We start from the raw sequence: 23,899 nt of genomic DNA on the forward strand, positions 1-23,899 counted from the left end.
TATGGATTATCAATTTCAGATGCTGGGTTTGGAAGAGCACCAGAATCAGGAAGTCGGGATCAATGGTAATTTTGTATGGTGAAAGAGCTAGATTGGAGAGCAGTGGACAGGTGGGCAGTAGTAAGTGGAACAGAAATTATGAGGATAGTCCCTAGTTTGCAATATCATGAGCATCCTATTAAATAAAGACAATTATTACAGTGGTTTGCTTGTGAGAACAATAAGGAGTAGTGGCGATTCTTGATCTGAGCTGAAAGGTTGCCAATTGGCAGATGAGCTAGGAGCCACAAGAATGAACCCTTGTGCTGTGTTGGTAGAGTAGCTGGTTCCAAAAGCTGTTACTTTGGCATCTGAAAGCGTACACGGTGAGAGGCAGACAGACTGTTCTCGTGTCCTGGGACAAATTTATTAATAGATATCATCCCCTTATTTGGGGCAGAGCTGGGCTCCAGTATATTTGTTGGGAGGCCCTTGTTGTAGTTACGGCGCACACGCTAGACGGCTGTTCTGGGATAGGCCGATTTTCGAAATAGTCCTCGTACACGGGGTTCTCAAACCATTACTGATGACTGGCTAGACAGCTGTGAGAGATCCACCAATAATCAACTGAGAGGTGTATGAATTTATATATCCTTTGTGACGGAATTATCACCGAAAGAGAAGTTCTGTATACGGAAGATTGAGCCTTGAAGTCGCGAGACCGTGTGCCCAATGAACGGCGAAACATGTGTTGGCGAAGGAATTAGAGCAAATGCGAAAAAGAAAAAAGAACAATAAAAGAAGAAAATATGATTGTCAACACAGACATTTTGATTATGTGTGGATTGTAATTTTGCGTGTGCTGGGGACTGTGTTCTTGTTGATCTGGTTGTTTAGGCCACATTGCAGCGAGAAAAGTGGTTCTCGCTACCTTGCAGCACCGCATCTAAGATAAGGTGTAGAGCGTACCAGTTTGTGAATTTCACCTAGGGGTGTCACTACCCTATTAAAAAAAATGCCCGTTCCTTACACAGGAGAGGTAATGGTTTGGTAGGACTTCCGTCTGTCAGAACTATTTGTTCTAAATAAACATTAAACCTTAAGACATCATGTCATAAAGCGCAGCAGACTGTCTAAAGCTTGGGGAAAGGATAAAGATGTGGAGGAGATGTTGACACCATCTCAAGCAGCCCAGCAAAGATAAAAAATTACTCGCCTGTGCAAGGTTAGAAAAACTGAAGCTCTCCTGATGTGCACACTAAGCAGCCATCTCAGCCTATTCAGCTGCTGGAGTTTTCGTTCTCCAGTTCACAAAGACGCTTATCAACTCTGGGTCTTCTGTGGCTCTATCTTGCCCTCTGTGCATCCACACCCATAGGAGTAGGGAGATCTGGTGACACCGCAGTCCCTGCGCTTAACTCATGAGAACCTCTGACTAAACAAGTCCCTAGCTTCTTCAGGGCACCTCTTCCTCATCTTGTCATACCAGAGACTCCACACAAATCTCTCACACAAGGAGCAGCAGTTAAAGAATTACTCCTGTGTTGTGTCCTATTGTGTCCAGTGACGTAAATGTAGTATCATCTGAACTCCATGGTTTAGAATAGAGTATTTAGTCTTGGTAACAATTTTAAAACTGCTGGAGTCAGTTGCGAAGGAGTCTCCTGCATGAATACAGATGTTCTGCTTCTCTACACTTGCATGTTAGTAATTAAAGTACTACCTAATTTCAGGTTCCTCATAGTATTTAATAATAGCTGTAAGAATCACACAAATGTAAACATCTAGCTGTGTCACTCTCCACCTCACCCGTTACTGGGAGTAACCTGAGAAGAATGATCATTGAATTTGGTTGCAGGCGGAGGTGGACAGCAAGGCAGGCTGATGAGACACTCACGTTAGGTGAGGGATGGCCTCAGTTAAGGTGAGCATCACACATTAGCCTGGTTTTGGTGTGATTGCATACAGTACCTGCTGTCCAGTTGGCCAGGCAAAGTAAGTAGGCCAGGCAGAGGAGTGCGGTTGCCAAGTTAAGCTGCACATCTGAATGAGTAACATGTAAGTTCAGGATGTGTCCTAGGCTAGGCATAAAATATGTGGAATTGACTGGCCTCCCACATTATGATGCAGAATCCTTTGTGCAGAAGAAACTGCAGACTGCATTTTGTTGTGGTATTACAATACAGAGCACAGTTGCAGTCGCCACATCTTGCCAGCTTCTCATGTATGCTATCGTTCTGGCTGCATGCAATGATCGAGTAAGCAAAAATGAAGGTAGAAAGTCCTCTTGGAAAATGATATGCAACTGTTTTTCTGGGTAGTTGGTACACAGATGCTTCCCTCAGGAATGGAGTAGAGAGGGTGCATCATCGGCACTGTTATCTTGCCAGCTAACAGCAAGATATAGTATGAAGTATCACCTCCGCATTCTTACATCATTTTTACAGATTCCCAGCGAACCACCATTCAAGTGAAAGACATGATTGAAAACATTTAAAGTATGTCTATGAGCAGTAGATGGTTTCAGCTTCAAACTTGAGTGGAAAAGGTGTGTGTTTGATCATTTGTTAGCCATAGAAGGCAATTATATACTGGAACATCTGCACAAGTATTGCCCGCTGCCAGGAAATTACTTTAATGAGTATAAGGAATGGCCACATTTGGAAAATCACATTATTGTTAAACTTTATTTATTAGTTTGCCATCACAATGTTTTTTAAAGAAGCAACTAACAATTGAATATGAAGATATCTGGGCTGTTTCTGTAAGAGACCTGGCTGAAACATGAGTCTGAAAGAACAAAGGTCACAAAACAGATCAGGTATGTTCAGGAAAAACTTACAAGAGAGGCTTATGGCATGTAAAAATCTGTAATGTAGACACCAAGCAGGAAGAGTAGAGTACTCTGTTTATATTGAGCCCGACAGCATTGGATGGTTAGTAGAGCCTGTGGTCCTTCTTGGAACACCCACCACAAGCAAGTGTAAATAAGGTAAGACAGAAATGGTAACGATGTGGGAGGCACAAAAAAAGAGAACACAATAATAAAGAACAAGGGAAGATAGTGGAGGGCTAGGGAAAAGAGAAACACTATAATGATCCTTCACTAGGCAGTGCATTAGATATAGGCAAGCTTTCCAAGATCTAGAGAATTAGCCTAAGAATTTAGTTGCTGAATTGATTACGCTATATTTGGCAAACATATCTAAGATGTCCTTTATGAGAAGAGCAATAGAATGTGTTTATAGATGGGGAGCTGTATCACACATGGTAACTTTCAGCAAGAAAGAAAGGATATTAGTGGGGTATGTTGGGACATTTTGACAGAGTATACAAGCCAGGAAGAATGCAAAAGAACAGGGAGGGATAGAACCTATTGACTCTAATAATTGGTTGTCCCATATTGTGGCAGCGGATAAATAGAACAATGAGCTGCTAGTGTACATAGATCTTCACAGTATTAACCATGACTTTTGGTCATGGTAAGAATGGATGAGACGGTGACCATGTGCACAAGACTAATGCGCCTAGTAAACTGGACTTAAAATCTGCATGCTATGAGATGATATTTGATAATAAGTTGAGAAACCCCTAGTGCATTAGTCACTAATGATAGTGTGTTCCATCTAAATGAACTGTCCTATTGGGTTTTGTTAATTGAAGAGTGCACTGTTACCCCAAAGGGTGTTCTGGCAAAGAAGGAATTGACCAGAAAAAAGCAGTTCTGTTGTGGACCCTTGAAAAAAAGACAAGTTTTGAGGAGGTTATTGAACAGAAGATGGTTGGGCTGAAAGTACAGGGGGGGAAGCAGTTAGTTCTAGTTTTTTTGCAGCAGGAGAGGAAATAAATGTCTGTTAACACCAGCTTTATTAGCTTTAGGAAGGTAGAGCAGACAGAGTATTATAGCAAAGAGAGCAACCAGTAGTGCAAGTCTGGAAAATGCTTTGTTGGTAGAGATCCCATGATATGAAGAAAAGTCTGTGAACTAAGGAAAGAGCCTTGAACAATATGTGCCGGAAAATGGGCAGCTGGTGAAGAGTGGTCAAATGGTTGGTGACTTAGTAGCAATGAAGGGTGCCTATGCGAAGTCGGACAGCAGCATTTTCGGACAACATGAAGCCATGAGATTAGGTAATTTGGAATGCCAGCATATAGGGGGCTCCCATGGACTAAGTAGGAAGGAATCATTGCCATATCTGCATTTGGTATGTATATGTAGTAGAAGAAGAAAGAGACATTTTATATGTAAAGGAAAAAGTTGGAAGGATTTGCAAGGATTTAGGTGGGGAGTAGAATTCAAAGGACCAGCAACTTGGGATCAGGTAGATGACGGTCATATATTGAGAAGTATCCCTGTCTTATCAGAATTATGTTTGAGGGTACTAGCACTCATCCTGTAACGCCCTGAACGTCTCAGGATCGTTTAACAGACACGATAATGAGAACGCAACCACTTGTGAAGGTTTAGTTATTTTAATGAAGGCAAAAATAATACAAGGAATAAACAAAGGTTATAGTCACTGGAATCCTCCAGGCTAAGTACGTTACCAGCCCACAGCACGGATGGTCCTAACCGTCCTCTGCATATACGCCGATCCCGGCGTATGCCAACAGCGGGCAGAAATGAAATGGCCGACAATGCCAATCGGTAGGCTGTGAGGGGCACGAAGAGTGTTGGGGAGAATCGAGGAGTCAGGGAAACACCCAGCCGGGGTCTCTACCTGAAGGGAGCAGCCGCTCAACCTCTTCCTCAGACTGCACCGGGACGCGGAGTCACCTCCTGGTGATGCGTCACCGATACCCCAATCACAAGCAAAGAAGACTGAACCGAGAGCAGCCGCTCGATCGATCCTGTGGACTTCCGAGTCTGTAACGCGGCAAACACCTCCTGGTGTGCGTTACAGCTGGCAGTCCCTGTATCTCTGGTCGGGCTGGGAGTTACGACTCCAACCAGCAAAAGCGCCACTGCGCTTTGACTCAGCCGAGTCAAAAAGCGAAGCTCAATGGTTATCCGGTAGAGCTTCCGGGTCCTTCACAGGTGACGATGGGGCAAGACACGGCCCAGGGAGTAACGACTCGACCTACCTCCGTTCTTGCCTTACTGGAGCACCACTCCGGAACACTGCTCTTCACTAAGCAGGTACGTCGGTGTAAACACAATATCCGACAGCGTTGTACCTCCCGGTTCCTCCCTTTATAGGGCGTTGTTTTCCTTGAGTTATGTAACAGCTCTCCTGTTTACATAAGGGCGTGTTTTCCTTGTGTTATGTAACAGCTCTCCTGTTTACATAAGGGCGTGTTTTCCTTGAGTTATGTAACAGCTCTCCTGTTTACATAAGGGCGTGTTTTCCTTGAGTTATGTAACAGCTCTCCTGTTTTACATAAGGGCGTGTTTTCCTTGAGTTATGTAACAGCTCTCCTGTTTACATAACCTCTCAACCGCTAAGCATCCTGGGAGATGTAGTCCGTTTTCGCTGGTTACCGTTTTCCTCCCCTCGCATGACAGGAATTCATGACAGTACATCCTCCCTCTCAGCGGCTCCCCACGGGTCCAGCGCTGGCAGGAAAACGCCGATGGAACAAGGAGACCAAGCGCGGAGCATGAACCCCTTCAGCCGGTTCCCATGACTGCTCCTCCGGGCCATAGCCTTTCCACGCAACCAGGTACCACAGCTTCCCCCTGCGCCATTGGGACGCCCGTATGCCTGACACTTCATACTCCACCTCCGACTCCACGCATACCGGCCTAGGTGTCCCAGACGGCTTGGAGGGTGCTGGTTTGAGCAATGATACATGAAAGACAGGGTGTATCCGCAATGACTGGGGCAAGCACACCTTCAAGTTCACGGGACCCATACACTTGGTAATTCGATAGGGGCCCATGTACTTGGGATGGAACACACTGTTCTTTCGAAACCTCATGTTTCTTGTGGATATCCAGACGTAGTCTCCAGTTCGGTACAGTGGCCCGGGCCTTCTCTTTCTGTCTGCCGCAGCCTTGTATCTTCTCTTGGCCTCTATTAGGACAGCCCTTGAGCGCATCAACGTGTCTTTTATGTGTGCCACCCTGTCCGCTGTGGCGGGAATCCTGTCCTCTCTGAACGGATGTAGAAATGGCAAGAACCTGGGATGTTGGCCATAGTTGCTATAGAACGGAGATGACTGTGTGGAGCTGTGAGTGGCGTTGTTATAGGCGATCTCTGCAACCCATAGCAAGTCGACCCATTCTTCCCTGCCCTGGTCCACAAAACATCGCAGATACTGTTTGAGCGTTTGGTTCAGGCGCTCGGTTTGGCCGTCCGTTTGAGGGTGGTAGCTGGTGGACAGGGCGGTCTTAACATGCAGCGCAGTGCACCAAGTCTTCCAGAATTGCGCAGTAAACTGCGACCCCCGGTCCGACACGATCACCCCAGGTAATCCATGCAGTCGTACCACATTCTTTAGGAGTAGTGACGCCAATTCCCCGGCCGTAGGGACTCTCTTGCAGGGGATGAAGTGCCCCATTTTCGTCAAGTAATCCACCACCACCAGTATTGCCGTCATCCCCTGGTCTACCGGTAGGCCCACCACGAAGTCCAGTGATATGCTATCCCATGGTCTATCCGGGGTCGGAAGTGGATGTAAGAGCCCTTGGGTTCGGCCATGGTCGGCCTTCATGGTAGCACACGTAGGACACTCCTGTCCCCACCTCCTGACATCCACTCTCATGGTTGGCCACCAGAAATGCCGTCCCATGCTAGCCACCGTTTTTTCAAAGCCCAAATGACCTGCGCATGGAGAGTCATGGCACCAGATGAATGCTTGTTTCCTTAGCCTAGGCGTGGGTATCAATAGGCACCTGCCCTTCAGGGGTATCCCGTCCTTCAGCTGCCATTCTCTGTGACTGAGGAGCCACCTCCGCCATGCGAATGACCTGATCCCTCTCTTTATTCCCCTCAGGAAAGTATCCGGTTGGATAACCCCCAATACCATCCTCGGGGAAATGATGGAATGCTCGGTCGCAGGCAATGGTTCCTTAACTGCAGATTGACGGGACAGGGCGTCCGCCTTCCGGTTTTCCGTCCCCGGCCGATATGTGATGCGGAAGTTGAACCCCGCAAAGAAGATCATCCACCGCAGCTGTCTGGGAGAAAGGTGTCTTGTGGCCGTCATGAACTGTAGGTTCCGATGGTCCGTGTACACCGATACCACATGTCTTGCCCCCATCAACCAATGCCTCCATTCGGTGAAGGCGTCCTTGATTGCGAGAAGCTCCTTCTCCGCAATATGGTAGTTGCGTTCGGCGTCGTTGAGTTTGCGGGACATGTACGCAACGGGATGAAGCACCCCTGTGTCGTGGTTGCGTTGGGACAAGATAGCCCCCAGCGCCACATCCGATGCGTCCGCTTCCACCACGTAGGGGAGATCCGGATCGGGGTGAGCCAACACCGGTGCCTTACCAAAGGCGCTTTTCAGGGCCTCAAAGGCTTTGTTCGCTTCAGGGGACCAGACAAACTCCTTGGACTTCCTCAGTAGCTGTGTGATTGGGGCCACCAATCCTGAAAATCCATCTATAAACCGCCTGTAAAAGTTGGCGAAGCCAATGAAACTTTGGACGTCCTTCACGCTTTGGGGCACCGGCCATTCTTTCACCGCCTTGATCTTTCGTTCTGCCATCTCCTGTCCCTCTGGACTCAGCATCACTCCGAGGAATTCCACGGATGTGACGTGGAAGTCACACTTGCTGAGTTTACAAAACAGCATGTTTTCCCTCAGCTTTTGGAGCACAGCTTTGACGTGGTGTACGTGCTCCTCCACACTGGACGAATAGATGAGGATGTCGTCGATATATACGACCACGTAGATATCCAACTCCTCTCTGAATACCTCATTCAAAAAGTACTGAAAGGCTGCCGGGGCGTTGCACAGACCGAACGGCATGACGAGGTACTCAAAAAGGCCGAACCTGGTCTTAAAGGCGGTCTTCCACTCGTCTCCGTCCCTCATGCGCACCAGATGGTATGCCCCTTTCAAATCCAACTTGGTGTAGATACGAGCTTTCTTGACCTGTTCCAGGAGTACACTGATGAGAGGCAAGGGGTACCGATTCTTTACGGTTATCGCATTCAATGCCCTAAAGTCCACACAGGCTCTCAGCTCCCCATTAGCCTTCGGGATGAAGAAGAGTGGCGAGGCGGCCGGAGACTTGGACGGGCGGATGAATCCTAGCTTGAGGAGTTTATCCAGGTACCCCCGGAGATGCACGTTTTCAGGCTCCGTCAGGGCATACAGCCTGCCGCTGGGAACGCTGGCCCCTGGCACCAGGTCGATCTGGCAGTCAAACTGTCTATGCGGTGGTAGCACTCCCGCCTTCACCTCATCAAATACATCCTCAAAACTGCGATAAGCCTGGGGGAGAGCCACATCTTTTTCTGCCGCTGTAGCCACCGTCTGACTCCCGTTCTCATCTGCGTCAAGGGATTCCGTTCCTATTCCACAATGCAGGATGCAATACGGTGACGTCAGTTCGATGCGATGTGTTGGCCAATCCACAGAGGGGTTGTGTTTCTGTAGCCACGGTAATCCCAATATGACGCCATATTGGGGCGCTCGGATGATGTTAAAATCGATTTGTTCCAAATGGTTCCTCCCACATCTCATCGGAAGGACCCCCGTGTGCTGCCCAATGGGCCCCGTCACCAATCGCCTTCCGTCTACAGCATAGACTTCTTCGGGTACAGCTTTGGGAAGAAGCACTAGCCCTAGCCTGCATGCCTCGTTGTGGTCCATAAACATGCCAGTGGCCCCTGAATCCACCATGGCCACAACGGGTATCCACTGGTCATGCACTCCCACGTGCACCGTGAGAAACAGGTGTCGTTGTCCCTTAGTGACCGAGTTGGAAAGTGAAGGGATGGATGAGTGACTCCGAGATGCCCCTTCTTTGGTCTGGGAGTCCTCTAGTTTTCCGCCGGTACGTCCACCACGGCTGTTACCGACCGGTTGGCCCGATAACGTGACGTCTTCGGTTTGGCAGGGCATTCACGTACGTAGTGGCCTTTTTTGCCACAATATAGGCACAATCCTTGTTTACGGCGTGACTCTTTCTCCGTGGCTGTGAGGCTCGCTCGAATTGCGCTGATGTCCATGGGTTCTCCCTTGGATGCGGTGGAAGTTTCAGGACTTCCCACCGTCACATAGGATGGAAGGGATTTTCCTTTTCTCCCATGATCCCCCTTTCTTTCACTTAGCCTATGTTCCAGCCGTAATACCAGGTTGATAAGGCCCTCACATGTCTTGGGTTGTGGGTCAATATGAGCCACGGCGTCCTTGAGCTCATCGCACAGCCCGTGATGGAAGAGCGCCGTCTGTTTAGCAACAGGCCACTTGGTTTCCGCAACCAGCCTTCGGAACGCGTTGAGATACTGCACCAGGTCGTTGGATCCCTGTCTCAACTCAAGCATTTCACGGTCCGCCGTGTACGAGTCAGCCCTTCTGTCGAAGACCTTCAGGAATTCCTCGCGAAAAGCACCCCAATCACATAAGATGGGGTCGTCCCTGCTCACCAGAGGTACGGCCCATTGTGCCGCGTTTCCAGCCAAATAGGATATAAGGAAAGCCACACGAGCCTGACTCGTGGGGAACGCCCTTGGTTTGCATGATAAATGTAGCGCCACTTGTGTGAGGAATACCTGCACTGTGTTAGGATCCCCACTGTACCTCTCTGGTGTTGCCAAGGGGACGGCTACCGGCATTTCCACTACTACCGCAGGGGTCTGGTTCGTGAGGGAGGTGCTGGGCGTGAGCGGGTCCAATTGGATAGCATCCAGTCTGGCTTTTACATCGGCTGTTTCTTGCCTGGAGGCAGCCAATTCAATTCGCACGGTCGCTAAAGCAGCCAGCACATCATCAAGTGTTGCCATGTCTGTTATCGACCGGGAGACAGTTAGTGTTATTAAGGTCGGATATTTTGTAACGCCCTGAACGTCTCAGGATCGTTTAACAGACACGATAATGAGAACGCAACCACTTGTGAAGGTTTAGTTATTTTAATGAAGGCAAAAATAATACAAGGAATAAACAAAGGTTATAGTCACTGGAATCCTCCAGGCTAAGTACGTTACCAGCCCACAGCACGGATGGTCCTAACCGTCCTCTGCATATACGCCGATCCCGGCGTATGCCAACAGCGGGCAGAAATGAAATGGCCGACAATGCCAATCGGTAGGCTGTGAGGGGCACGAAGAGTGTTGGGGAGAATCGAGGAGTCAGGGAAACACCCAGCCGGGGTCTCTACCTGAAGGGAGCAGCCGCTCAACCTCTTCCTCAGACTGCACCGGGACGCGGAGTCACCTCCTGGTGATGCGTCACCGATACCCCAATCACAAGCAAAGAAGACTGAACCGAGAGCAGCCGCTCGATCGATCCTGTGGACTTCCGAGTCTGTAACGCGGCAAACACCTCCTGGTGTGCGTTACAGCTGGCAGTCCCTGTATCTCTGGTCGGGCTGGGAGTTACGACTCCAACCAGCAAAAGCGCCACTGCGCTTTGACTCAGCCGAGTCAAAAAGCGAAGCTCAATGGTTATCCGGTAGAGCTTCCGGGTCCTTCACAGGTGACGATGGGGCAAGACACGGCCCAGGGAGTAACGACTCGACCTACCTCCGTTCTTGCCTTACTGGAGCACCACTCCGGAACACTGCTCTTCACTAAGCAGGTACGTCGGTGTAAACACAATATCCGACAGCGTTGTACCTCCCGGTTCCTCCCTTTATAGGGCGTTGTTTTCCTTGAGTTATGTAACAGCTCTCCTGTTTACATAAGGGCGTGTTTTCCTTGTGTTATGTAACAGCTCTCCTGTTTACATAAGGGCGTGTTTTCCTTGAGTTATGTAACAGCTCTCCTGTTTACATAAGGGCGTGTTTTCCTTGAGTTATGTAACAGCTCTCCTGTTTTACATAAGGGCGTGTTTTCCTTGAGTTATGTAACAGCTCTCCTGTTTACATAACCTCTCAACCGCTAAGCATCCTGGGAGATGTAGTCCGTTTTCGCTGGTTACCGTTTTCCTCCCCTCGCATGACTGGAATTCATGACACATCCTTATGGTAAGAAATTGGTTTATTGGTTGAGGGGGTAGAAACCCCACTCTAGCAACAACCACAGTCCTTATCAGGGTGAACCATAAAGGTCACTAAATTAACCCATGCTTAACCCTCTGGTAAGTTGACACAAAAGCAGTCAGGGTTAACTTAGCGGCAATGTGTAAAGTATTTATGAAGCACACAAACAGCAATAAAGTGTAAAACACAACGCAAGAAAAATTCTAAACAGTTTGGAAAAATTGAGTAATTTTCAAAAGATAAAATGATACCAGAATAACAAAAATCTTTTTTGATTGAAACCCTGCATTTTGTTTGTTACAAAATGTTTATTTTTTTAATTCCTCAAGAAGGGGCTAGTACCAAACTTCTTTGTGGTCAATTGAAACAAAAAATCAGTTTAATAAGTTTGCAGTTAAAAATTGCATGGATTTCAGCCGCGGTCGTGCAGGTAACAGTAGTGGGGCCGGGTGGTGGGGGGAGGTTTCGAGGAACGACCATGAGGGAAAACTAAATAATTAATTTTCCCTCTGCATCGTCCCTCGAAATCCCCCCACGCAGCCTCACCGCTGTTACCTGCACAAACGGCAGCTGATGGATTTGAATGTAAAGTTTGGATTAAATAATTATAAACCGGTTTGGATTAATGGCTTTTGAAAATTCCTGCAAATTTATTTCACTTTGAGCGTGTTGTTTCCTCTCTTGGAAACAATACTCATAGAAGTACTCCCTCATTTCCAGCTGTTCGTAGCACTTAATATCACTGTTCTTTCTGAGCATTTCAAAGATAACAGAGGCTAACATCCAGAGAGCGAAAATATAGATTTTCTACCTGGTGCCCCCATAGGAGTACTTTTCGTGAAAGCCAAGTCGACCACCGGGTGACCACTTTGATTTGTATACAAGATTACTGTCAGACTTGTGCTGATGCTCCCTATGTCATGGATGCACCGGTGAAAAAGACAAACTTATTTTTTCTCCTAAATACCAATGCAAACATTTGAAACTTACCAAAAACAAAAAACTGCCTTGCCACCAGAGAAGGCGCTTCTTTAAAAATTACTAATATAGAGCCTTTCCCTCTAGTATTAACAGAGCTGTAACAAAAACACTCTCTAAGAAGCAAGAAAGCATTTAAGAAGTCAAGCAGTTACTCATGTATAAGTTTCCACAGTGTACAAATTCAAGTTCTGAGCTTCTCTACAGCAGATTTGATAGTTCTTAGGCTTTAGAGGTCAGGAAATCAAATGCTAGTTGGGTCAATTCTGCTTTCTACTTAGATCATTACCGTGTATTAGTTACTACTGGTGACAGGATAAACACCCCCACTGCTATAGAGTTTAGACATATCCTCAAATTTCTCAAAGAACAATTTCCCGTTACATGGCAAACCAATACAAATGCTTTTAAAAATCATTTTATGTGTGTGTTATAGTATGAGATTTTGCATTCCTTTGCACATTTACATTTTCTTTTTAATTCATGGAAAGGGTGTGCTGAAGGTTATGCCAGAGATGCTACAGAGATCCAGAACATTCAAATTGCCGAAGGGGACATTTGCAGAGGTCTACCAATTCCTATTTACATGGTGTTTCCCAGGCTGTTCACCTGCCCTACTCTCGAAACTACCAACTTCAAAATTGGTAATCATACTTTTCTTTGTCATTTTACTGTCTCACTGTCAATAACCTTTTTGACTTCTTAAAGTGGTAAGTGTTTTGGACATTATTTTCAAGGCGTGGACATTGGTCTTTAGTATAGCTTTTGAGTCTAGATGAGATTGAGATTGAGATTGGTAGGGACCAAATACATCATGGACTCCCACATCTAGTTCAATATTCTGCTTTACTGCTTAGAAGTGTAAAGCATTCACAATGCCTGTAATACATCAACAGCAGCAATACTGTTGGGCAGCTATGCACGGTAATACTTGGCAGCCACCTAGGCATACAACCAGGAAGCGAGGAAACAGCAAACGTCTCTTCACTGTGAGGGGAGAAAATTCATGCACCTGCACTCAACACAAAACCGAAAACCTTTAGACACACTGCTGTGTTCCGGCAGGAATAACTTTTAATTGTACCTGCGATATGTTCTTGATATCTACAAATATAATTGTTGTTTGTGTTTTCCCTTGAAGATGCTCCTTAATCATTTGATTTTACATCGGCAAGTGCAACATGACATACAATATTAAGGTCGCATGTTTCTGATCAAAAGCTAATAGACATAAAATCAATGATTCAATGCTTCCCTTTTTTTCTTCAAGTGGGATGGCACAATATTTTGCCTCTAATTTTGGTGCATTGTGCAGATTTTCTTATTGTTAATGATGTCCATGACAACTGGGTAATTTGTGGATAATCTGTGAAATGTATTCAATGTTTTACTTTTGGCACATTGCTCGAGTGTAACAAAAGCTGCACTGAAGCTATGCCTGTGTTTGAAGTCCAAAGGTACTGTTTCCTAACTCTGCATTATATTCTTCAATAGATTCACATGCACTGTACATATTTGCTGTGGAAGTGCATAGACTGGCATTTGCATATGTTTAAACGTGTTTACCCAAACGTGCATTTGTCCTTGTATACAATCTGCTCTGTTTGCAGCCACACATATTTCTGAGTCTGCACACACTTGTTGGTATGCAATTGGGCAGCTGTACATGTAGGTATGCACCTCCATTTTGAGCCTGTAGTTTTAGTGAAGAGGCAAAGCCAGGCAGCTTTATAAGCTTTCATACACAAGCCTATCTTGAGTGCAGCATCGGTTGGTGACAAATGTGCATGTAGTTGTGCCTTAGTTCAAACCTTGCTATAAAACAGTATTTTTGTTGAACAGAGGGTATGAGAAAGGAAATTAAGAAGTGTGCCACAGAGGCGGAGGGTACAGAAAGACAATTTCCTGGAGGGGTGCAGAAACAAATAAGGGAAAGACAGGTGAGAGGTCTCTCTGTTGGCCCACCAACATCTGGGAGTTGCAACAGATGAATCAGATGTTACTTGGAAGGAAGAAACTGGTACTTCAGCTTCTTGTGGAACTCGATAAGTGGTGAGGAGACTCTGATGTGGTGTGGGAGGTCGCTCCATACTTTAGCTGAGATGTAGGAGAAGGTACGGCTACCAACTGTGGCTTTGTGGATACAGGGTATATGTGCTAGTGGAAGTCCAGCTGAGCGGAGGTGCTTGTGAGGTATGTGGAAGTGTACGCAGCTGTTGAGGTAGGCAGGGGCAGTGTCGTGTAGTGCCTTATAGGCGTGTGAGAAGTTGGAACTAGGTGTGTTGGTGTTAGAAAACCCCGGGCAACCGGGTTAGCAGTCACCCGGTTTTTCCCAACACAAGGGGTAGCTTGGCTCGAGCGGTCGGGGGTCAGGCACCGTGTTAAGCGTACGTCACACCCTCACAATAACCATGCGTTCATCCGTTCCAAAAACGACTCTACACCGTAAAAATTTATGAATGAATCTCTTTGTGTTTATCTTAATTTTTCTCTTAGTTGCAGGGTTATGACACACATACAATACAAAAGGATTTTCTTCAGAAATAGCAGGTCAATTAAATAATAACACTTTGCAGGTGCAATAAATAGGATTAGGTCATAAATACACAAGGAATAAATAGAGGTGCGATAAATACATAGGGCAAATAAATACTGTCAGACAATAAATACAAGGCAGGAATAAATACGGTCAGACAATAAATAAAACTCCTTCAATAAATATTATAAGCAATCAAACAATTGCAAATCAGATCACATTTATGAGGTAGATTGATTTTACCATGCCCAAGTACAGCTTATGGTCACTGGGGTGGCCTGGGGATGTCCCACCTAGAGTGGTCAAGGCTGGGGCCTAAGCTGAGGTAGAATGGGGGAAACCTAAGGTTCTGACTCTTCCAACTACACAGTCCCTCACACAGGTCCCTGCACCAGTCTCAGTTCACCCCCTAGCACTCTCCGGTTGGTCCTAACACCCCTCTAGCCCCAAGAATGGTCTTTTAGGGCTCCACAGGGCCTCAGATGCCCTTTCTACCACTTACTGCCCTTTTCACGAAGATCGGCTCCGCTCGGCGCCGGGTCGACGTCGCTGGGCGGCTCCGGTTCGATGTCGCGTCTATCTGTTCCACTTGACGCCGTGTCGATGCCGTGAGGCGGCTCCGATTCGATGTCGCTGGCCGGCCTCGGTTCGATGTTGCGTCGATCTGCTTTACCTGACACCGGGTCGATGCCGTGAGGCGGCTCCGGATGGATGTCGCTGGGCGGCCTCGGCTCGATGTCGCGTTCCGGCGTCACAGGGTCTCGGTTCCCCCGCTTCCGGGCGACTCCGGAGTGCGACCTCCACTCCCGACCTCCGTCGGCTCCACTTCGGGTTCCGGCGACTCCGGAGTGCGATCTCCACTCCCGACCTCCTGCGCGCTTCGCCTCAACCTCAGGCGACTCCGGAGTGCGACCTCCACTCCCGACCTCCTGCGCGCTTTACTTCAGCTTCCGGCGACTCCTGAGGGCGGACTTCACTCCCCCGTCGACGCCTCACCTCGACCTCAGGTGACTTCTACTCGACCTCCGGTGTCTCTCCACGACCTCCGTCGGCGCCCTCACTCGACCTCTAGCGGCTCCGGGTACGACGTCTGCCTTCTGTCAGCGCCGCTTCTCCACCTCGGGCTCCAGGTCTCCAGGCTTCTCGACATCGGGTCTCCAGGAGGATTCCACCAAACAGGTCAGGAACTTGCTGTTCTTCTCCTTTAAGGCCTGTTCCGGCTGTTCAGGTCCTTAAGATGATTTTCTGGTCTTTATCCCACACAGGGCTTTAGGCTGGGCTTGGTCAGTAGGGACTAGTATCAAGGGTGGGTTTCTGGACCCCACTCCAGGCACAAGTTTCCACCCCTGCTGCCTTACTCCTTCCTCCTTCTGTTTCTCTGTCCTCTCTCCTCTCCAGTCAGGTGCCAACTGCCTACTCCAACTGCCAACTCTGAGCTGGCTTCCCAACATTCTAAAACTGCCTTACACTGTCACTGGGTTCTAGAATGTTCTGGAAGGTACTAGTAGGTTCCAGCTATGTCTCAGGTGACAATGGGTGGCCACCATTTTGTGTTTCAGGCCCTCAGACAGAAGTTCCAGGGGTAGGGAAAATGGCTCCCTGACCCTGCATCAACACTAAAAAGTCTGGTGGTTCCCAAAAAGGAAAAATACTAACAGGGTTTGAGGCAAAAGTGGGACAAAATAAATAATGATGAGGAGGGACCACCCAAAGGGCTGACAGGTCTAACACGCGTCCCCCCCAGCTGAAAGTGGGGAGAGCTACCCAACCCCTTGGGAGTTCTCATCACTAAGGCGGAAATACCTTGAGAGACCGTCTGCATTGGCGTGGTCCACTCCAGGCCGATGTTCCACCTGAAAGTCCATTCCCTGTAGGGAGATAGACCACCTTAGCAACTTGGGATTCTCCCCCTTCATCTGCATCAGCCAACGAAGGGGTCTGTGGTCGGTCTGAACTAGGAAGTGCGTGCCAAACAGGTATGGCCGCAGCTTCTTTAGAGCCCATACCACTGCAAAGGCTTCACGCTCTATTGCACTCCACTTCTGTTCCCTGGGAAGTAGTCTCCGGGATAGGAAGACCACGGGTTGATCCAGACCCTCTTCATTGAGTTGCGATAACACTGCCCCAATGCCATGTTCCGATGCATCCGTCTGGACAATGAACTCCTTGGAAAAGTCTGGGGCCCATAGGACCGGGGCCTCGCACATGGCTTGCTTCAGTTTTACAAAGGCCTGCTGACAAGCCTCCGTCCAGACTACCCGTCGAGGTTGTTTCTTGGACGTAAGCTCCGTGAGGGGGGCCACAATGGTACCGTATCCCTTCACGAAGCGGCGGTAATATCCGGTGAGGCCCAGAAAAGCTCGGACCTCAGTCTGTGTCTTGGGGGGTTCCCAGGCCATGATGGCCTCGATCTTCGCCTGGAGGGGTTGCACCGCTCCCCTACCCACCAAGTGTCCAAGGTACACTACCGACCCCTGCCCGATCTGGCACTTGCTGGCCTTGATCGTTAAACCAGCTTGTCTCAGGGCCTGGAGAACAGCTTGCAGGTGACGCAAGTGATTCTCCCAGCTGTTACTGAAGACGGCTATGTCATCCAGATAAGCAGCAGAGAAACTCTCCATTCCAGTGAGGATCTGGTTCACTAGACGCTGAAACGTGGCAGGTGCGTTCTTGAGCCCAAAGGGCATCACACAGAACTGGTAGTGGCCTTTGGGCGTGGAGAAGGCTGACCTTTCCCTAGCTCCGTCAGTCAGAGAGCTCTGCCAGTACCCAGAAGTAAGGTCAAAGGTACTTAGATATTGGGCAGCTCCCAGCCGGTCAATCAATTCATCCGCCCTTGGGATCGGATGAGCATCAGTCTTGGTTACTGAGTTCAGTACCCGGTAGTCCACACAGAACCTCAGTTCCGGTTGGGCACCCGGTGGTGCGGCTTTTGGTACTAGCACCACCGGACTGGACCAGGGGCTGCTGGAAGGTTCGATCACTCCTAGCTCCAGCATCTTAGTGACTTCACTGTGAATGCTGGCCTTCACCTTGTCTGACATCCGGTAGATCTTGGACTTCACAGGTGGGCTGTCTCCTGTGTCCACATCATGGACGCACAGGTGAGTCCTACCCGGAACAAGGGAGAACAACGAAGAGTACTGTCCCAGGACCTGGCGGCAGTCCTCCTGCTGTTCAGGAGTTAGAGATGGGGAGAGAATCACTCCCTCCACCGACCCATCCTTCTCTTGAGACGCAAATAAATCGGGGAGAGGCTCGCTTTCCACGTCCTCTGCTCCGTCAGTCACCATCATCAAAATGACTTCGGGCCTCTCGTGGTGGGGTTTGAGGCGGTTGGCATGCAGCACCCGTAGGGGCTGACGAGGGGTCTTAAGATCCACCAAGTAGGTAGCCTTACCCTTCTTCTCCAATACCTCAAAGGGTCCTGACCAGCGATCCTGGAGGGCGCTAAGCTCTCCTGGTTCGATCACCCACACCTTCTGGCCAGGCTCCAATTCCACCGGGTGAGCGTTGTGGTCATACCACGCCTTCATTACTGCTTGGCTGGCCTCCAAGTTGTCAGAAACTTGCTTCCACAACTTAGCCATTTGGCTCCGGAAGGTCAGCATGTAGCTCACCACGTCCTGGGGAAGCTTTCTGGGAGTTCTTTCCCATCCGTCTCTCACCAGGCTGAGAGGTCCACGCACAGGGTGCCCATACAAAAGCTCGAAGGGGCTGAAGCCCACTCCCTTCTGTGGCACTTCCCTGTAGGAAAACAATAGACAGGGTAGGAGGACGTCCCATTTCCTCCGCAGGCTTTCAGGCAGACTTCTAATCATGCCTTTCAAGGTTTTGTTAAACCTCTCCACCAGACCATTGGTCTGGGGGTGGTAAGGAGTTGTGAACCGGTAGGTCACTCCACACTCCTTCCACATGGCCCGCATGTATGCTGACATGAAGTTGGTCCCCCTGTCGGACACAACTTCCTTGGGAAAACCCACTCGGGTAAAGATTCCCATCAGGGCCCTAGCCACAACAGGTGCTGTAATGGTCCTTAGAGGTATAGCCTCTGGGTACCGTGTGGCATGATCCACCAGAACCAGGATAAACCTGTGACCAGCTGTAGTAGGCGGATCTAATGGACCCACAATGTCAATGCCCACCCTTTCAAAGGGGGTGCTAACGACAGGAAGTGGTTCCAGGGGAGCTTTCAGCTTCACCCCTGTTTTCCCACTGGCTTGGCAAGACACACATGTCCGGCAGTAGGTGTCGGACGACACTTTCATTTGAGGCCAATAAAAGTGTGGGACAAGACGGGCGAAGGTCTTGTCTTGCCCCAGGTGTCCTGCCAAGGGGATCTCGTGAGCCAATTCCAGTAGGAAGGCTCGGTAACGTTGAGGGACTACTAAGGCTCGTGACGATCCATGTAGGGGTGCCTTGGGTTCACTGTAGAGGAGGCCATCCTCCCAGTAAAGGTTGTAGTTCCCCTCAACGTTCCCTGCTGCCTGTCGCCTCAGTCCCTCAAGGGTAGGGCACTCCCTCTGGCCCTTGCAGAATTCCTCCCTGGTCGGCCCTCCCTCCACGTGCCACTCGGCCGGGATGGGTAGGTCCTCCAGTTTGGTAACATCCCCCACCGCGGACTCCTGGTCCACCACCTCCGGTGGCCTATCCGTCACACGGGGCGCGGATGCCGAGGCAGGCTCCTCCTGTCCTCGGTTCTTCCCTTGGTCGGCAGCCGGCTGTGCCTTTGTTCCAGGCTCCAGTCGAAACAAACTCCCTCTCCGGGTAGTCGCGGACCCTGTGCTAACACAGGCCCAGTCAGGTGTACGCAGCATCTCAGCATGAGTCCGGTATTCCACCTCCTTCCAAGCATTGTGCTCCATGTCATTCCCCAGTAGACAATCGACCGGCACGGCAGGGCTTACGGCAACTCGAAGTGAACCTGCAACCCCCTCCCAATCAAAGGGAACCTCGGCCACCGGATAGTGGCCGGTTCTGCCGTCAGCCATCGCGGCTGGGTGGAGTACATCGGGAATTACCTGCTCTGGAGACACCAGTTGACTACGTACCATAGTCATACTGGCTCCTGTGTCTCTCAGAGCCTCCCCTCTTTGGCCGTTGATGGTGACCCACTGCCCATACTTTATGGTATTTGCGGGCACCTGGATCTTAGGAACCATCTCCCGTTCTCCCAGGGACACTAAAGTGACACCCGCCCACTCCCTTCCCTTAGTTAAGGGCATCGCCTCCCCGAGCACTACACTAGCTACTCCGGGGGCCTTTCCTCCAATGGGAGGGGGTGGTCTTTTCGGGCACTTCGCATCTCCCTTATAGTGTCCGACGCCACCGCACTCGAAGCAATGGACAACCCTTGGCTGCTGACTCTGGCCAGGATTAGGGTTTCTGGGTGGGTTAGCCCTAGGGGTGAATCCTGTTCACTTTCCTTGGAAGTTATTTGGGGGCCTTTAGAGAACTCCTTTTTCTTTTCCCCTCCCTCTTTCTTCTGGGGGGCGCCCTGTCCGGCCTTTTGAGTATCCCCTTCAGTCCCCCTTGTGGACACCCGGGTACTAGCCCAAATGTCCGCCTCCTCAGCAAGCTTCCGGGGATTGGTCAGCTTGCTATCCACCAGGTGTTGACGCAGTTCAGGGAAACATTTTTCGAGCAGGTGTTCCTTCAACATTAAATCAAACAACCCCTCGTAGTCCCTCACCTCACTGCCCTGAATCCAACCCTCTAATGCCTTCTTTGCATAGTCCAGGAAGTCCACCCAATTCTGTGTGCCCAGTTTGTGGCTACCCCGGAACTTCTGTCTGTACTTCTCGGGTGTTAGTCCAAACTTTCTTACGAGCGCCACTTTCATGGTGGGGTAGTGGGTCTGCTCATCCTGCTCTAGGGCCAATAATGCATCCCTACCAGCTGGAGGCATGTATTTGTACAATCCCCCTCCCCAGTACTTCTCTGGCACCCCATGGGCCCTTAAAGAGACCTCATAGGCCGCTAGCCACTTGGCAATATCATCCCCTGCACTATAGCTAGCTACTATGTCAGATAGGGTTTGGGTTCCCTGGTGATTTCTTTGTCTTTGCTGCCACCATTAGGAACAGTGTGTGCCCCGACTTGTAGGATCTGGAGATCTATTTCCCTCAGCCTCAACTCGTGAGCCATCCTCTGTCCCTCCTTCTCTTTCTCCAGCTCCGCCAACTTCCTGAGCTGTCTTTTCTCCCTCCGGTCAGTTAATTCTACTTCTGATAAGCCACCGCTAGAGACAGTGCTGCCCTTCCTGGAAAGTGTTCTGGGCCCCGCTAACAGGTTCCCCACCTCAGGTTGGTACAACCCAGCCCCCTCGCTAACAGGCTCTCCATCCCTCTCGCTAACAGGCTCTCCATCCCTGTCCTCCTGCTCAGCCTTACCTTCCCGTCGTGCCTCCCCCCAAGCTGGTCTGGAGTTCAGCCTTCTTGGCACCCGGGGGACAATACACCCCCTCTCGCTGACAAAACTCTCTGAGTTGGGCCACAGTGTAAGTTTCCAAATCTTCCAACACAAACTCCATTTTGCCCACTCAGAATAGAAGACAGGTGTTTACAGAAGCTATGCAGGGGGGTACCTTTTGTAATACCTCCTCCCACCACCAGAGTAAATTTGGAAAAAACAAAACTCAGAATTAGGAAGTCCGCTTTGAGAACTCCCGGTGTAGGCCTATGGACTACCCACAGTTATTGTTGGGTGGACGCAAGCACAGCTCTATCCCACCGCTGAACACCAATTATGTTAGAAAACCCCGGGCAACCGGGTTAGCAGTCACCCGGTTTTTCCCAACACAAGGGGTAGCTTGGCTCGAGCGGTCGGGGGGTCAGGCACCGTGTTAAGCGTACGTCACACCCTCACAATAACCATGCGTTCATCCGTTCCAAAAACGACTACACCGTAAAAATTTATGAATGAATCTCTTTGTGTTTATCTTAATTTTTCTCTTAGTTGCAGGGTTATGACACACATACAATACAAAAGGATTTTCTTCAGAAATAGCAGGTCAATTAAATAATAACACTTTGCAGGTGCAATAAATAGGATTAGGTCATAAATACACAAGGAATAAATAGAGGTGCGATAAATACATAGGGCAAATAAATACTGTCAGACAATAAATACAAGGCAGGAATAAATACGGTCAGACAATAAATAAAACACCTTCAATAAATATTATAAGCAATCAAACAATTGCAAATCAGATCACATTTATGAGGTAGATTGATTTTACCATGCCCAAGTACAGCTTATGGTCGCTGGGGTGGCCTGGGGATGTCCCACCTAGAGTGGTCAAGGCTGGGGCCTAAGCTGAGGTAGAATGGGGGAAACCTAAGGTTCTGACTCTTCCAACTACACAGTCCCTCACACAGGTCCCTGCACCAGTCTCAGTTCACCCCCTAGCACTCTCCGGTTGGTCCTAACACCCCTCTAGCCCCAAGAATGGTCTTTTAGGGCTCCACAGGCCCTCAGATGCCCTTTCTACCACTTACTGCCCTTTTCACGAAGATCGGCTCTGCTCGGCGCCGGGTCGACGTCGCTGGGCGGCTCCGGTTCGATGTCGCGTCGATCTGTTCCACTTGACGCCGTGTCGATGCCGTGAGGCGGCTCCGATTCGATGTCGCTGGCCGGCCTCGGTTCGATGTTGCGTCGATCTGCTTTACCTGACGCCGGGTCGATGCCGTGAGGCGGCTCCGGATGGATGTCGCTGGGCGGCCTCGGCTCGATGTCGTGTTCCGGCGTCACAGGGTCTCGGTTCCCCCGCTTCCGGGCGACTCCGGAGTGCGACCTCCACTCCCGACCTCCGTCGGCTCCACTTCGGGTTCCGGCGACTCCGGAGTGCGATCTCCACTCCCGATCTCCGTCGGCTCCACTTCGGGTTCCGGCGACTCCGGAGTGCGACCTCCACTCCCGACCTCCTGCGCGCTTTACTTCAGCTTCCGGCGACTCCGGAGGGCGGACTTCACTCCCCCGTCGACGCCTCACCTCGACCTCAGGTGACTTCTACTCGACCTCCGGTGTCTCTCCACGACCTCCGTCGGCGCCCTCACTCGACCTCTAGCGGCTCCGGGTACGACGTCTGCCTTCTGTCAGCGCCGCTTCTCCACCTCGGGCTCCAGGTCTCCAGGCTTCTCGACGTCGGGTCTCCAGGAGGAATCCACCAAACAGGTCAGGAACTTGCTGTTCTTCTCCTTTAAGGCCTGTTCCGGCTGTTCAGGTCCTTAAGATGATTTTCTGGTCTTTATCCCACACAGGGCTTTAGGCTGGGCTTGGTCAGTAGGGACTAGTATCAAGGGTGGGTTTCTGGACCCCACTCCAGGCACAAGTTTCCACCCCTGCTGCCTTACTCCTTCCTCCTTCTGTTTCTCTGTCCTCTCTCCTCTCCAGTCAGGTGCCAACTGCCTACTCCAACTGCCAACTCTGAGCTGGCTTCCCAACATTCGAAACCTGCCTTACACTGTCACAGGGTTCTAGAATGTTCTGGAAGGTACTAGTAGGTTCCAGCTATGTCTCAGGTGACAATGGGTGGCCACCATTTTGTGTTTCAGGCCCTCAGACAGAAGTTCCAGGGGTAGGGAAAATGGCTCCCTGACCCTGCATCAACACTAAAAAGTCTGGTGGTTCCCAAAAAGGAAAAATACTAACAGGGTTTGAGGCAAAAGTGGGACAAAATAAATAATGATGAGGAGGGACCACCCAAAGGGCTGACAGGTCTAACAGTTGGTGTATAAGGAGCCAGTGCAGTTCTCTGAAATGTGTGGTGATATGGTGCGGGGGGAAAATTGAGGATGAATCTGACTGCAGTGTTTTGGATGATTTGGAGCCACTTCAGGATCTTCTTGGAGATTCCTGCGTAGAGTTTGTTGCTGTAGACAAGTCTGCTGGTGATCAGGGTCTGTGTAACCTTTTTCCTGGTGTTCTCTGGTAGCCAATTTAAGATCTTCCACAGCATCCTCGGGATCTGGAAATGGGCAGAGGTCAAGGTGTTTACTTGGGCTGTCATTTCAAGGCTGTCATCCAGGATGATTTCCAGTTTTCTGGCATGGGTAATGGGTGTAGGGATGGGGTCAAGATCAGTTGGCAACCAGGTGGAGTCCTAAGCAAAGACTTTACTCCCAAAGAAAACTACGTCCGTTTTCTACGTGTTGTGTCAGTTTAACTTCATCTAAGATGCTACAGCTGTGATGCAGGTAGTAAAGTTAGTTTTTGTAGTGGGGGCTTAGTCCAACAGGGAGAGTATCAGTTGTGTGTCATCTTTGTAGGGGGAGTATATTGATGTTGTGTGATCTGATGATGTTCGC

The 23,899-nt window shown here is 49.6% G+C and overlaps 1 protein-coding gene across 4 annotated transcripts in view; it reads left to right on the plus strand.

The window, feature by feature from the left end:
- VPS26C (VPS26 endosomal protein sorting factor C) overlaps nt 1–23,899 on the plus strand; it is a 250,076-nt gene that overhangs the window by 184,594 nt on the left and 41,583 nt on the right. For all 4 annotated transcript variants that reach the window (XM_085621271.1, XM_085621269.1, XM_085621270.1 and 1 more), the window contains one exon: nt 12,547–12,699. In XM_085621271.1, coding sequence (XP_085477397.1) covers nt 12,547–12,699 — 153 coding nt within the window. The remainder of the gene's footprint in view (nt 1–12,546; nt 12,700–23,899) is intronic.

This window comes from Triturus cristatus, chromosome 8, assembly GCF_964204655.1.
Source record: "Triturus cristatus chromosome 8, aTriCri1.1, whole genome shotgun sequence".
NCBI lineage: Eukaryota > Metazoa > Chordata > Amphibia > Caudata > Salamandridae > Triturus > Triturus cristatus.